The 16,116-nt window shown below is 51.8% G+C and overlaps 1 protein-coding gene across 1 annotated transcript in view; it reads right to left on the bottom strand.

Moving 5' to 3' along the window:
• Nucleotides 1-16,116, bottom strand: part of KY (kyphoscoliosis peptidase) — a 46,117-nt gene that overhangs the window by 12,461 nt on the left and 17,540 nt on the right. The window contains exons 4-8 of the mRNA XM_081826654.1: nucleotides 15,880-15,954; nucleotides 14,054-14,116; nucleotides 10,278-10,360; nucleotides 5,809-5,917; nucleotides 4,207-4,324 (exon numbers count right to left, since the gene is read on the bottom strand). Coding sequence (XP_081682780.1) covers nucleotides 4,207-4,324; nucleotides 5,809-5,917; nucleotides 10,278-10,360; nucleotides 14,054-14,116; nucleotides 15,880-15,954 — 448 coding nt within the window. The remainder of the gene's footprint in view (nucleotides 1-4,206; nucleotides 4,325-5,808; nucleotides 5,918-10,277; nucleotides 10,361-14,053; nucleotides 14,117-15,879; nucleotides 15,955-16,116) is intronic.

Here is a 16,116-nt window from a genome sequence, read left to right on the forward strand (position 1 = left end):
TTTGTTTGTTTGTTTACAGCACATGAGCTGGGGGAGGGGAGGGGCAGAGGGAGAGGGGAAGAGAGAATCTCAAGCAGGCTCCTCGCTGAGTGCGGAGCCTGATGCGGGGCTTGATCTCACAACCCTGAGATCATGACCTGAGCTGAAACCAAGAGTTGGCCGCTCAACCGACTGAGCCACCCTGGTGCCCCCCCAATTTTGTGATTTCTGTACTGTAGCAGGACAAGCATAAGCATGGCATACGTTCCACAGATTATGTGGCTGATTTCTTGTAACTCTGACGGTACCTCTATTTCTGCTGTACGGTCCCCTTTCCCTGGTCTCGCACCACCCTTAGTGGTGAGGTCAGTAACTATAACCACAGTAATTATTCTCACTCGGAGGCCCTGTGTCGGGCCTTCTGGGCTGTGACCTCAGAGCCCTCCTCTCTGACAAGCGAGGAGTCAGCAGAACAAAGAGCGAGGCTGACTCGCCTGGGGACACACAGCCAACCAGTGGCCAGAGCAGCCTCAGGACTCAGTTGTCCTGACGCACACAGTTCAGGAGGCTTCGTATGACACCAGCCCCTTAGTATGCCAAGATTTAATTTATAAATGTATGGGTGCAGCAAAATTAAGGGATGGTTTGTTCTAGTCACATCCTTCATCTCTGCGAGCACTAGCCTTTGGTGTATCTACAAGGGCGGGGGAATTCAGATGTCCCTTTCAGGAATTTTATATGACAAAGTCAGATCTGGGCATAACTTCAGGTAATCCAGGGTATCTGCCTCTCCCAGGAGGGTGGTGAGATGGTTGCTCCCCAGCCTTTGGGGCCTTTGGAGCCCACTGATGTGCTGGGATCATCTGGGACATCATGCTGAGCAGAAGCTGGATGCTGCTCTTGGTCTCTGTGACAGAGGGAGGACGGATGGAGAACAGGCTGACATCCGATCGGTGACAACCAGTCTCCCCGGCATCAAAGCCTCAAACCTATACTAAGCTCCTGGCTTTCCCCAAACTCTCTGGAAACTCTGCTGGCTGGTGGTGCTACAGTCGTGATAACAGGGGGAGGGGTTGTACTGGAGCTGACTTGGTGGCAGGAATCTGGGAAATGAAGCTTGGCCCCCGCAAGGAGGTTAAGCAGAATTCATGAAGGCAGAGAGGAATTGAGGCAAAAGCAGGGACGTTAATGTTGGATGATGGGAGGTCAGAAAGAAACCAGACCAGCAGTTACAAGCAATAGGACTAAAAAAACAAAAACAAACAAAAAACCAAACAAAACCCTCACATCGATTACTTGGGAAAGACGATGAGGAAATGAAGGATGTTGCAAAAATATCTGAGTTCCCCACCGAATTACTTTATTCAATCAGTCCTTAATGAGGCCATTGCAAGGAAGCAGAATGGATGGGCAGAAGTAATGATGGCCGTGTGGGTACTGCTCTTGCTAAGAGGCCGCCCTGACAACTGAGCCGGGATAAATCAGCAAGTGTGGATTACATGTCTTCTGTTATTAAGGACTCAGCTAATGAATTTACCAAACCTTCGGCAATTATTTGGAAGGTAAGGGAATTAGGAAAGTGATGCATGGGTGAGGTTGCTGATCTTTAAAGCCAAAGTTAAAGGGACCCAGGGAACCGTGAGCTACCGTTAACCGTCTGAGCAGTGTGCAGAGTTTTTCACATGCTAACTGCCAGGTTAGGACCTAGCTTTAAATGATGCAGAATGTTGGGATGTGTTTTAATGATCAGCTGCAGGCCAGAAGAGGGCCATTGTTAAGCATCTGGATCAGGCCAGAAAGCTGACAGGTTCACTCAAGGCAAGTGTCAATTTTCTGAGTCTATGTGTGTCTGTGGGAAAGTTCCACTGCGCAAGAGCGTTCCCATACTCAAGAAAGACAGGCAAGGTTAAAAAACAACCCAACAACCCCAAAGTCAGGTGAGCAAATTCCAAACTGCATGTTCTCACTTAACCCTAGCACTGCCAGCAGGCACTACGGTCCCCATGTACAGATGGGAAAACTGAGGCTCTGAGAAATTCAGTGCCTTTCCAAAGGAACACAATTAACAAGTGGTAAATCAAGGACTGGAAACTAAGGACGGGGGAGCTGAGGGCTGCAAACGTCTTTCTGGCTTTCAGTCTGGCACCCTCCTGCACCATGCTTGGAAGGCTTATACTGGATAAAGAAGGATATATCCTATGACTGAGAAATCCTAGGACTGAAAAATCAAGTTGGCCAACTAAGATGAAAATTATGCTCTGAAAGGTGCCAGGCAAAAATAGAGCCGAAAACAGACTGAGGTTTAGTCCATGATTTAAAAAGAGAGGAAGGCCCATTTCATACAAATCTGCTAGGAATATCTTGTCATTTCCAGTCATCGTGGGCCTATGGCGTGTAGGATTCTGAGCTGGCCATTCACAGGGGAAGCAGAAACAGAGAGAGAGGGGCTAAAGACACATAAAAGACATACTAGCCCCACAAGACACTGGAGGAAAAATGAGCACAGGTAACACAGGTTAACATGTATATGATAGAACAAAGTCTGGGAGGGAATGGGACAAAATGTTAAGTGTTATCTCTAAGTCGTCAGAGTGACCTAATTTTCTTCTTTTTGCTTCTGTGCATTTTATAAATCATCTGTAATTAACAAGTATTTTTTGTTTAATTTGGAAAAGTTATTAAATAAAAGCATAAGGCAAGCCAGGAGTCCGTGTATACGGTGTGCTGACGACATCAAGGGAGGAGATGGGGTGGGGTGAAGGGGGCGTCCAGGAGTGGGGCAGGAAGGAGCATTAGAGAGGGGGGAGCAGACTGAGCTTGAGGACCCAGAAGTGCGGAGAGTGCCGCAGGGTGCAGGGCTGGAAGGGTGCTGGAGGTCAGATTATGGAGGACGTTACAGGACAGTGTGAGCCTGTGGGTCCTGTTCAGGAACCTAGGGCCTATGGAGTCTGGGCAGAGGGCCAGTGAGGATCCTGGTTCCTGGAGAGGCCCCCAGGCATGTTGGGGTGCCCGGGCCTGGAGCGGGGGCAGGCACGTGAGGGGTGGGAGCGAAGCACTGCTCTGGTGGAGTGGATGGGCTGCAGAGGGGCTGGCATCCGCTGCAGCCTGACCTGCCCTGGTTGCCTCTGGGACACTGGCCTCAGGGGTGGGGCGTGGAGGGGGGCACCGTGAAGAGCAGGGAGCGAGCAGGAGGCTGGGAGCAGGCACATGTGGATGCTTGCCGGTGGTGTTGCGGGGTGGGAGGGTCCAACAACGGGGGGTTAGGCCAGGAATGGGCTGCGTGTCTGCAGGAGCAGGACATCTTGGGCTGCCTGTGTGTCGACACGTACACACGTCCCCGACACATCACAACTGCCCACCTGCGGACTCCTGAGTGTCTGTTGCTGCACTTGGTTTGATGAATCTGAGTCCTGGTGGGCTGACATGGGTGCCTGGGAAGACCCACTCCCAGAGGCCTGCAGAGACGGTGGGCAGAGCCTATCCATCTCCCTGGGGACAAGGCTCTTCAGCGGCTTCCCCGGCTGCCTGATTGTTTCCCGGGGAACCCAGCAGACCTCGGAGAGTGGGCACAGGAAGCTGTGGGGTCGGCGGGGCTCCCCCAGCCTGGAGTCTGTCTCGAGGTCACCTAGAACCAGTAAAGGTGCCTCCGCGCACAAGTGGTCTCCTTACCTGCTGTCACCCGCCCGGGCAACCTGGCCAGGAGCACATTAGAGCAATGAAAATGGAGCCCAAAGTCTCCAAGAGAAAAGCTGCTTCCTAGTTATTCAGCCTCTCCAACTGACAAATCTTTTCGGGTAGGAGATCATCTGTTTCCCCCGAGAGAGGGCTCCGGTGCCAGCCCTGAGGACAGGCTTTCACAGTCCCCTTGGCGTCAGCAGCCACTGTCCTACTGTTCCCAGACCTGCCATTCTTCTAACCTTCAGCTGTGCAGAGATCAGAGAAGGTGGAAAAGGGGCCTTTTATAACCAAATTATCTCTGCGCATTCATCTGCCATTATGTTAATGCATCGCGAAGGCAGGCAGATGGTACAAAGTCAATTATGCTGGTGTTAAAAAGGGAGAAATTGACCTTTTCAGGACTCACTCGGATTCCAGAGCAGAGTTTGCAAACTCCGGTTTCAGGCCTGGCATGTGCGTGAAGGCGCACGGCGCTTTGGAAGGGGCGAAGGGAGGGGTCACAGCAGTCAGCCCAGGACTGCCTGCCTTCCATGGGACCCCTTCTCGTACCTGCACATTTTCTCAAAGAGTCCAGCGTAGCCGTCACAGTTGGTCTTCCGGGTCCGTAGGATGTCGGTGGGCTTGAAGGCCTGGCGGTCCTTCTCCTGGGCAGCCTCGATGTCATACTCTGGAGGGCAGAGGAGACTGTGAGCCAACAGGTCTTGGGAGGCAACCAAGGCTGGTGCAGAGCAGAGGGGTCCGTGGCCTGCGGCGCCGTCCCCGCCCTCCGCTGTGCTTTCAGCACCATTCGGGCTGGCCTCCCTCAAGTCCCGGAGAAACCACTGTAGGCTGAAGGGAACCAGGGCCCCCAGCCAGGGCAAACTTGGGGAAATGTCGCCTCCTTGGGCAGGTGGCAAGAGGAAGAGCGAAGCATCGGCAGAGCAGGCTGCCTGGCTTGTCAGGCCTTTGAGGAGAGGCTGAAAGGGAAGGGGGCCAAGATAGCACCAGGCCGTGGGGGCTCTGCCCTTGCCCTCCCCACCACACAGCTCGGCAGGCCGTTCCCGTGAGGCTGCTCCCCCATCCCTGCTGCGGCCACCCCCAAGGCCTCACACTGACCCCCAGGGGGTGCCCTGAGCTACCACTAAACAGGCTGTCCGTTAGTGAAGGCCTGGAGGGAGGCCCTGAGGCAGGAATCCCTGTGGGCACTGAGGGCACGAAGGGAGCACCTGTGAAGGTGGCAGACGGTAAGTGAAGTCCTACCTAATGCTCTGTTTCTGACTCTGCTCCTTTAAGGCCCCAGGCTGAACGGAGCTGCTGGTTTTGGGGAGGGAGGAAATGGCCTCTCAGGCCCTGTGGTCAGATACCCTACCTGTGTCAGGTGAGTTCCTCCTCTAAGCTGCATCCCTCACTGCTGCTCTGGGAGGACAAAGGAAAAGCCCAGTGGCAGCAGATCAGGAGAGCCCCCCGCTGGTTGTCAGGTCACAGGGAAAGCGCTAAAAGTCCACCCCACCACCTGGCTCTTCCATTGACTGCAAGGGGCAGCATCCAGCCTCCCCCTAGCCACCCCCATGGGGCCTGGCTTGACCTGGCCAGATCCTCAAGGCTGCCCTGTGCAGAGTTAGGGACAGGTGCACAGGCCCAGGCCCCCTGAGGTTGCTCTGAGTGCCTGGTGACAGGGCTGAGATCGCGGGTGTGGGAACAGGGAGAGGGAGAGGCGAGCCCACTCTTCCTGGCACTGGTGCTTTAAGAAACCTCTGGTGTCGCAATAACTTTCCAACAGCTATGAACCTTCCCCATTCTTCTTGGAGATGACCTTCTGTCCTGGGTTCTCAGGTCTGTGCAGCAGGTTTACCAGGAAGCCAGCACTGAGGGAATGCTGCCGCTGGGTAAAGGGCCTAAGCTCTGGTCACTGACTGTGGGCAGATGGTCACAGGGGATCCCCCACCCAACGACCCTTTATGGAGACTGTTAGTACACGGTGAGCTTTACTCTCCTTGGTTAGTCTTTGGTTATTCAAGCTAGCCATCTGGGAACCCTTCTCCTCCACTGTCTGTCTCACTCCATACACACTGGTGGTCAAGTGAATCCCAGAGAGTCTCCCCTAGAAACAGGGTCCTGCAGGGAGTGGCATCAGGGGAGTCCTAGGGCCAGTGGCACCACAGGTGGGCCTACCTATGTGGTGGCAGATCCAGATCCAGATCACGCGGACCCTCTCCAGGTCACTGTGGGCCTCCTGGAGCAGGTCGCTCACCAGCTCATCCAGGCCACTGTTGACTGTCACCTGGGGAGTGGGAGGGGTGTGCTATGTCAGGGCCTGGATGAGGGCGGTGGGAGCCCAGTGCCCTGCCGCCAGGAGCTGGTGCTGCTTTTCCTCCAGGCAGAGGAGGAAGAGGAGGAGAGGGCCAGAGGCACAAGGGCTAGGCTGAGCGCGGCCCTTGGTGGGGGGCTGGACATATCAGGTAGTGCTGACCAGCTGAGTCACTGGCCCTAGAGCCACATATCTTTTCTCGGCAGACCTGGGGCCAGCCAGGTGGGTGGGCATCTGAGCGGCTACAGCAGCCCCTACTCATGGTCAGTACTACCCAAAGCGATCTACGGACTTAACACAATCCCTATAAAATTCCAACAGCCTTTTTTGCAGAAATGGAAAAGCCAATCCTCAACTTCATATGAAATTGCAAGGGGCCCAGAATAGCCAAAACAATTTTGAAAAAAGAAGAACAAAATTGGAGGGCTCACATTTCTGAATTTCAAAACTTAACTACAAAACTATAGTAATCAAAATAGTGTGGTACTGACATAAGGATCATATAGGCAGGTGGAATAGAACTGAGAGTCTAGAAATTAACTTATACACCTATGGCTAACTGACTTTTTTGACAAGGATTACAAGTCTGTTCAGTGGGGAAAGAATAGTCTGTTTAACAAAGTCCAGTCTGTGCTGGACAACTGGATATCCACATACTAAAGAATGAAGTTGGATCCCTACTTCATATACAAAAATTAACTCGGGGCTCCGGGGTGGCTCAGCTGGTTAAGCATCCGACTCGTGGTTTTGGCTCAGGTTATGATCTCAGGGTTGTGGGATTGAGCCCCGTGTCGGGCTCTGTGCTGGGCAGGGAGTCTGCTTGAGATTCTCTCTCTCTCTCTTTCTCTCTCAAAATAAATAAATAAATCTTTTAAAAAATCAAATCAAAAAGGCTCAATGGCTTAAATAAAAGAGCTTAAATGATAAAATTCTTTGAAGTAAACACAGGAGTAAATCATCATGACCTTGGATTTGGCAACGGATTCTTCGATATGATACCAAAAGCACGAGGTACAAAAGAAAAAATAGATTAACTGGGCTTCATAACAATAAAAAAACTTCTGGGCATCAAAGGACATTATTAAGAAAGTGAAAAGACAACTTACAGAATGGGAGAAAATATTCACAAATTACATATCTGATAAGGGATGAATATCCAGAATATGTAAAGAACTCCTACAACTCAACAACAAAAAGACAAACAACCCAATTTTAAAATGGGTGAAGGACCCGAATATACACTTCTTCAGAGATATATATAAATGGCCGATGAAAAGCTGTGCCACATCATTAGTCCCTAGGGAAATGCAAACCGAAACCACGGGACGCCACTTCACACCCCGTAGGAGGGCTGTAGTAAAAAAGATAGCAAGGGTGTGGAGAAATGAGAACCGTTGTGCATCATTAGTGGAAATGTAAAATGGCGCAGCTGCTGTGGAAAAACAGTTTGGTGGTTCCTAAACAGGATTATCGTATGATCCAGTAATTCCACTCCTAGGTATATACCCAAGAGAACTGAAGACAGATGCTCTGGCAGATACTTGTTCACCTATGTTCACTGCAACATTATTCACAATACACAAACGGTAGAAACAACGAAAGCGTCCATCACAGACAAACAGGTAAACACATGTCGTATATCTCTACGATGAAATATTATTCATCCACGAAAAGCAATGAAGTTCTGACACATGCTACAACATGGATGAACCTTGAAAACATGATGCTAAATAAGCCAGACACAAAAGGACACGTACTGGATGAGTCCACTTATGTGGAATATTGAGAGTAAACAAGTTCAGAGAGACAGTAAGTAACGTAGAGGTTAGCAGGGAGAACAGGGAGTGACTGCTTCATGGGTACGGCCTTTTTGTTTGGGGAGATGGTTGTACAATATCATGAATGCATTCAATGCCACCGAGCTGTACCCTTAAACATGATTAATATGGCAAATTTTATATTATATGTATTTTACCACAATTAAAAAAAAAAGAACAAATTAGGTTTTCTCGCAGGGGCCCTCGGGAGGAAACACGGTTGGGATTCTAGGAAAGGCTGCCGTGACCATGTTTAATCTTTCTAGAGAAGCTGGGGCAACTGTGTGCTTAATTCTGCGAGAGTTGCCCACGCCTTGGCCAGCCCACACCCTAAGGTACTCCCTGAGCTCCTGGATCCTTTCCACCACTCACATCAGAACCCCCCCGGATGCACTGTCTGACCACAAGGAGACCTCTGGAGCCCGCTTCTGCCTCCTACCCGCCTAGCTGCTGTCTGCCTCCTTCTGTTCAATGTCCAGCTCCAACTCCACAGTTCTTGTCTTCGTCCCTCTCCCAGAGCCAAGGACGACAGTGCCTGACACATTGCAGGGCCCTCACTCAGCCTGGCTGACTCCTGACTTAACCTCCTGGCTTCTGGGCCTTTGGGTCCCCACCTCCCGGCTCTACCTGGGCCTGGCTGGCTCTGGACACCCACTGCTTTGCAGCTGGGTCTCTGGCCTCAGCTGGGCTCCTGGCACTGCTCTCCAAGCCTTGCCTGTCCCTTCTGGTGGCCATTACAACATACCCACCCTCCTCAGACCCTGACACCGCCTCCCTTCCCTCCCTCTCAGAGACAACCTGGCCTAAGACTCAACATGGCTCAGTCAGGACTTCCCCTTAACGAGCCCTCCCTCCTGCACAGCCAGCCTCTCTGTCAGCCTCCAGTCCGGGCCTCCTGTCTTTGCAGGCCTTGCTCTTCCTCAGGCAGTGCCCCTGCTCACCTGTGTCCTCACCTCCTCCCTTCTAGGCCTGGCTGCCCTATCCCCTCCCCAGATCTCTTTCTTAGGGCTACCTACATCTCGCTTCCTCTTCTCTGCCAGGCTCCTGTGGGGTCTTCTCCCCACTCCCTCCTCCTTCATCCCCGCTTTGCATCTCAGCCTGCCAAGTCTGGCTGAGGCTCCCATGACGCCCCTCTGACCTGCCCCTCTGGCAGTAGGAAGCACTTCAGCGCACAAGTGGTGGAAATGAGTCTCTCCTAACCTCACTTGACCAGACTGAATGGCGCATGCTATTGGCCATCCTCGACCTCAGGGAGCTCTCCTTGCACCTCCGAGAACACTGATCCTTCCTTGTCTTGCCCTGGTCTCAGGTGGCTCAGGGCCCGTTTGGACCTCCTGCCCTGTCCTCCCCAAGATGACACCCACCCTATGGCTTCAGCTTCAGCTAAATGTGATGGTTCCCGGATCAGTGTTTCCTGCCCACATATCTCCAGGCTGGATAGGGCTCCAGGCTTGGAGACCTGGCTGCCCAGTGGTCATTTCCCGTGGCTGTTCCACAGGTACTAGAGCCCACTGCCCCTAAACAAACTTGTCATCCCCTGAGACTTGCTCCTGGTAGCGAGGAGCTGTCCCACCCTCGCTCCGTCGCTCAGTCCAGCCGCCTGTGAGCCTCCTGCCTTCCACCTCCCTCACACACACCGGGATGGAGTCCTCCCTCTGCCTCCAGCTCAGTGCTGACCTTTCCACTCCTCTCTGCTCTCATTGTTCCCATTTAATCCACGTCACACCGGCTCCTGCCGGGACAGCAAACGGCTCCCTACTGACGGCCCTGCCTCTAATCTGACTCTGGATCCAGGCCCCTATCCATCCACTCATCAATTCAACAAACAAGGTTCCTGAGCACCTACTATGTGCCAGCCACACGATGGTTTTTTTAGACTATAGATGACCTCCCTGCTTACCAGCCTATGATGGCTCGACCTCAGCAATGGGTCCAGCTCCTTGGCCCTTCTAATCAGACTCTTTGTTGTAGGGCTCCTGCCTGGTTCCCAGGACCCCAGTGTGTCTCTAGTGCTTCAGCTTCTGTAGCTGCTTCTCCCCAACCCCACCCCAGATGAGGCCAGACCCAGAGGTGAGAGCTTGGCAGCCCACGTGCTCCAGGGGTGAGCATGGTTCTGGTCACAGTGGGTGCTGGCCAGTTGCAGCCATGGCCCTCCCTCATCCTCTTGCTCCCTTCCTTCATGGACCAGGGGTGGCCTGGCTCAGCAGCAGCAATGCCCAAGTGGGCAATGGCAGGGGGGGCAGGATAGGGTTGGTCAGAGGGGCCTGCCAATGGGGCACCTGCAGGGTGTGTACCCTTGGGGTGGACGCATCAGGACCCCGTGGGTGGCATTGGGGGGATGGAATGGCCTCCTGTCCTGGGCAGGAGTCTGGTGCCTTGGCCTTCTTTCCCCCATCCATACGATGTGAAGAGGCACTCTGGGCCGTCTGTCCAAGGGACTGCAGATGCATTCAGGAGGGGCCTGAGGAGAGGCTTCATTACCCTGACTCCGGAAACTCCAAGCCGCCTTCTCTTACCTGTGAGGCATAGGTGTCCAGTTTCTCAAACTGCCGCAGGTCCAGGGGCATGGATTTCAGGCTGGACCGATCCCAGGGGTAGGCTGGAAACACAGGGAGGCTCAGTCAGCTACTGAGGGCTGCTGACAAGGGGCCTCTCTGTCTTTTTGAGGAGCTGGGATTGCCCGACCTTCAACATGCTTCCCAGAGCCTGAAAAACTGCTCCCAAGAGCTAGATCTCCTAGAAGGGTTCCTTGGTCAAATTGGCTTGTGAACGATGGCAACTCCTCTAGTTCTTTTGGAGACTCACAGGGGATCTAAGCCTATTTGCAGACCCCGGGAAGTCAGCAGTAAAGAAACTAATTTCCCCTCAATTAACTCAGCAGTGCCCAGACAGATTAATGATGGAACCTCCTTCTCCCCATCTTATAGTTTTCTGCAGATTTCCTGCGAACTGTTCCAGGAATGAATGCTCTGTGGGAAGTGCCCAGGAATGCTGCCAGTCCCCGGTGGGCTCAAGAAAGGAAGGTCTGTGGGGCGCCTGGGTGGCTCAGTTGGTTAGGCAGCTGCCTTTGGCTCAGGTCATGATCCTGGTGTCCTGGGATCGAGCCCCACGTCCGGCTCCCTGCTCAGCGGAGAGCCTGCTTCTCCCTCTCCCTCTGCCTGCCACTCTGCCTACTCGTGCTCTCTCTCTGTCAAATAAATAAATAAAATCTTTAAAAAAAAAAAAAAGAAAGGAAAGTCTGTGCCATAGCCACAGTGCCCAGGGTGGAGGGCACCCTGGGTATCGAAGGAGGGTGTGCTAGACCAGGCCATGCAGGCTTCTGTAGGGTAAAGTGGGTTTGGCACCCAGACAGGCTTCCTCCTGTGCCCACAGTCAGCTGGAGACTGGAGCACCCCAAAAGCTACATGTGTTCTAGCAACGGGCACCCCAAGTCCTGTGGGGAGGCCTCTGAGGGACGCTGTGCCCCAGAATCACTCATCTGTGCTCGCCTTTCTCATAGGAAGCCGGGACACAGGACAGCCCCAGTCAGCTGCTGCAGGGCTAACTGACCAGTGGTCAGACCAGCCATGGATGGGCAGCAAACCCCTGTCTCAGCCTGAAAGAGAGCCTGGGCTCTGGCAGGGTCCCTCTTTTTTTTTTTTTATTATGTTATGTTAATCACCTAAATACATTACATCATTAGTTTTTGATGTAGTGTTCCATGATTCACTGTTTGCATATAACACCCAGTGCTCCATGCAGAACGTGCCCTCTTTAATACCCATCACTGGGCTAACCCATCCTCCCACCCCCCCTCCCCTCTAAAACCCTCAGTTTGTTTCTCAGAGTCCTAGTCTCTCATGGTTCTTCTCCCCCTCCGATTTCGCCCCCTTCATTTTTCCCTTCCTGCTATCTTCTTTTTTTTTTTAAACATATAATGTATTATTTGTTTCAGGTACAGATCTGTGATTCAACAGTCTTACATAATTCACAGCACTCATCATAGCACATACCCTCCCCAATGTCCATCACCCAGCCACCCCATCCCTCCCACCCCCCACCATTCCAGCAACCCTCAGTTTGTTTGCTGAGATTAAGAATTCCTTGTATCAGTGAGGTCATATGATACATGTCTTTCTCTGATTGACTTATTTTGCTCAGCATAATAGCCTCCAGTTCCATCCACGTTGTTGCAAATGGCAAGATCTCACTCCTTTTGATGGCTACCCTGAACGCGCCCGATCTCGTCTGGCTGGGTCCCTCTTATTCAAGGTTCCTTATTCAAGGCCGACCAAATCAGGCAAGCTGGGTGGGAGGCCAGGGAGTGGGCAAGGAGGGTGGGGCCAAAGGGATGCTGATCCCTGAACTCGCTGATGACCCAACTCCCCTGAGAGGGGTGCTGGTGGGGCCCCAGCATATGGCAGCCAGCCTGGAAACCGCAGAGCAATATGGGAAAACACTTGATGGGGGCTCCATGAAGCCTAGGTTCTCGTGGGGGCCTGACCTTCACGACCTCCACCTCCCTGGGGGCTGCTGGACTCAGGTGCACATCTATAGGGCACCTGGGAGAGTGAAGGAGACGGCGGATCATGTTGTAAGGTCAGCACCACTCTGCTCCCTGGGAAGGTGCAATGTGGGGGTCCTCCGTGGGCAAGCATAAGTAGAGAGGTATAAAGCCTCTTTGCCCGCTGTGAGGGCTGCAGCTTCATCTGCCTGCACATTCCTCACCTTGGTGCTGCAGGCCCAAGACCTGGGGTGAGAGAGAGGGGAGGAGCTCCTGCACGACCCTCCCTGGCCAGTTCTGGCTGAGAGGCAGTGGCAGCTGGTTAGGGAGCTGGCCAATTTCCGGCCACAGAGGTGCCCCCAACCTCGGTCAGCTGTCCGAGCAGCCCATGTGGGTCCGCCCGCATTTCTCCACCCCAGGAAGGTCCCTTCCTGTTAGGAACCGGGCCTTCTTTCTTCACAAACAAACTGGATCTGGCACATTCCCCAAGGCCACTCTGCGCTGCGTTCTTGCTTCTTGCTGACACTCTGCAGCAGGCCCTGGAGGGGTTTGGTCTCTCTGACTCCAAGCCGCTGACTGGGTCCTCACCATGTCATGTGCTCGGACACATCCAGGATCTGAGGGCTGTTCCTCACTCAAGAGGGGGCAGAGGGTGCTGGGGGCGGGCAGGCTATGTAAACCCGACCTTGAGGCCGTGGTTGTCACTCACCAACCTAGCATTTTCTGCTCCTTCTACAAGGGACCAAGACGTTTCCTGGACCCTCCCCAAAACCTTCTGTTCTGTACAGTCTTACCCTGGGGCTCCCTGGAAGCCTAGCACCATTGTGGCTCACTCCTCTGTTGCTGGAGCTGGAATTTCTTGTCTCTCATTACTTAGATCACTGTCAGTCCCTATTCTGTGTGGCGTGAGCTCAACCCTCGTCCAGCCAGCCCCTAGGGAGGCGGTGGGGACCCGCAGCAGGCTCTCAGTGCCTTCTCCCTCCATGGAATCTGGATCCTGCCATTCTCTGACAAGGGCTAGCAGGCTCACCTAAGTGGATATGAAGTGGACTTACATTTAACAAATTTCCGCTCAGCACAACTCTGCAAATGAGGTCTCCCCCACCCCCACTGAGAACAAGGATGACATTTCTAAAATGGGACTGAAAACCTTATTACTAATTTTACCCTTTCTTGGTTCCATTTTACAATATCTGAACATTAAAAATACCCACAATGATTTATGCCTCATTAAATTTACCTTCTGAAGAGATTACATAAGATCTAAATATGATTTTGCATAATTACATTTAAAATACCAGTGGCATTAACAGAATTATTCTAATTTTAAAGCAAAACAATGGGAAGAAGTGCCAAACTCTACCAAACCTGAGATACCACCTGGTCTACTGAGAGGAAAACTGAGGCCCGAGGAAGGTGAGTGAGGGACAAAAATAGGATTCAAAGCCGGGCCATCTATCACCCCATTCAGGGTTTTACCCTCTGTCCCATTCTGGTATTCACATGCCTCCTACCTTACAGATGCTTGGCATTCCATTTAAAGTTAACACAGTTCTGAATTCTGTTTTTAATATGTTTTCTGTAATGGGCTGCCTTGTTATTGGGGTTTATGCTTTAGCTTTGGGGTCACATGGTGTGTGAGCTTCTCATTATCCTGCCTGTGTCCATGGCAGACATTGCTAATCAATCATGATACACATCTCCACCTTGAGTGCAGAGGTAACCCCAGACTCTCAAACAGATTGGCCCATGAGGCTAAACCAATTCACCACCTCACAGAACGGCCCTGGAGAAGGCCCTGCAACTCACCATGGGCATCTTTTGCTCCAGGCTGCCGGGGTCTTGTGTTTCCATTTTTCTCACCTTGTAAACCTGCAATATCCCAAAGGTCAGAGGAAGAGACGCTTCAGAAGAAATCAAAATGCAAGCACAGATGATTGTCTATGTGGTAGTCCTGGCTTCTGACTCCTCCTCTTCACTGTCTTTCCCCAGCCTTCTTGCTCCCATACCACCCACCATCTATTACTGCTGGAATTGCTCTGGACTTCCTCCTGAGGTTGAGGAAGGACTGGGAACCAGGGAGGGAATGACAAGAGAGATCATTGCAGTCTGTGACCAAAGGTGGAATTTACTCCAACAGCAACACTTTGTGTTCCTCAGCGGGTCTACCTGGAGCCTGGAGCTCCTGCCCTGCTCTGGATTGCCCCCGCCATCTTGGAATACATCTGGGGATTCTATAAGAGCATCAGTGTATTCATTGTCAGTTAAGAACTGACCATGGGAAGAAATGAATGTGGGACAAGGGAAAGGCAGTTTCTATGGAGTTGAAACGCAAAAAGGTCAAGCAATTATTAAATTGTTCTTCAGGAAGGTTCAAGGGCAACCAAATCCTATCAATCCAGGGCTGTTAACGTAGAATGGTTGCCAACAGTTATTCGACTCCATGGAAACAGGAGAGGAGCTGCTGATTTGAAACCAGGTCAGGAAGATGTGGGTCTCTGATGGAACCAGGAGGAGCTGGGGAGTAGAGTGTCAAGGCGGGCTGTTTTATGCCCTTGAAGCCCACCGAAGGTTGTAAATATAACAATGGAAGGTTGCTAATGTATAGAGGCACAGAGAAACAGTGGGCTGTTTGTTTCTTGCATCTATATTTTATTTCCATGTTCATTCTTTGGTAGAGTAATGAGGATTCAACATCGAGCTAGCATTTCTTATGCACTTACTATGCCTGCCTACCTTGTGCTTTAGATTGACTGTCTCATTTAACTTCACAACAGTCTTATGAAGGAAGGTGAATTATTTTCCTTCTTTCATAAATGAGGAATCTGATTGCAAAAGGGAGGTTAAGCTACTTGCCTAAGGTGATAGCTGAGATCTGAGCCCAGTCAGTTGACTCCAGGGCCTGTCTGCTCTACACCCGACTGCCCTTTTGAGACCCTAACCACTGAGGGCTGCAGGACCAGGCATCCAGGAGGGTCTGCCTTGCCCATGCATGGACATGGAGATAACCCGAGCCCTGGCTGCTCTGGAGCCTTCATTCCTTGGCCAGCGTTTCCCCAGATCCCTTTAGCCATAAGGTAGACAGATGCCTGGAGAGGACCAAGAAGGGAGTGGAAGAGACATGGTGGGCCTGAGTCTATGCACCTTGCACCGAAGACAGCCAAGCGTGGTGGCTAAGAGCACAGGTCTCAGGCAGACCTGGTTCTGACCCACTTCCTAGCTGGTCCCTTGGGCAGTTATTTTACCGCTCGGGGCCTCACTTTGCTGACTTATAAGGTGGGGATGATGCTGGTTTATACCTAAGGGTTAAAAAGTTAACGAATATAAAATCTTTACCACTGTGTATGCCACTTTTTAGGCAGACAATAAATGGTATCTAAAAACAACACTCTTGTGATGAAATTCATCTTTAGCTAAATGCCTTGTGTTACCCACACCTAATTGCACAGACTCAAGAACAATGGGCGTTAGTTATGGAGAAAAGAGGTCCCAGAATGAAGCTTCTTTTCAGTGTGTAGGCCTAGGTTATCCCTCTCCTTTCCCCAGAAGAGGCCTAGGTTGGGCTCTGGCCCATTAAGTGACTTTGATTCCTCTCTGCCAGCCCTCCACATACAAGCAGCCCTGTATGCACGTACGTTTAGCCAAGGAGAACTTCTTGAGCAGCTGGGGCATGGCATCTCGGGGGTGGACCTCCACAGTCAGTTGTGTCCCTGCAAAGGAATGGGAGGTGACATTCTCAGCCAGATGCTGCTAGGAAAGAGTGCAATGTCCCGTGACAGATGTTTGAACAACAAAACACAATTGGTTTTAAGCTTTCTTCTGAATATATAAATAATTCTTGTTTAAAAAAAATGAAAAAACAAAATAGAAAC

This window comes from Leptonychotes weddellii, chromosome 1, assembly GCF_054177405.1.
Source record: "Leptonychotes weddellii isolate Sample4059 chromosome 1, ASM5417740v2, whole genome shotgun sequence".
Classification (NCBI taxonomy): Eukaryota; Metazoa; Chordata; class Mammalia; order Carnivora; family Phocidae; genus Leptonychotes; species Leptonychotes weddellii.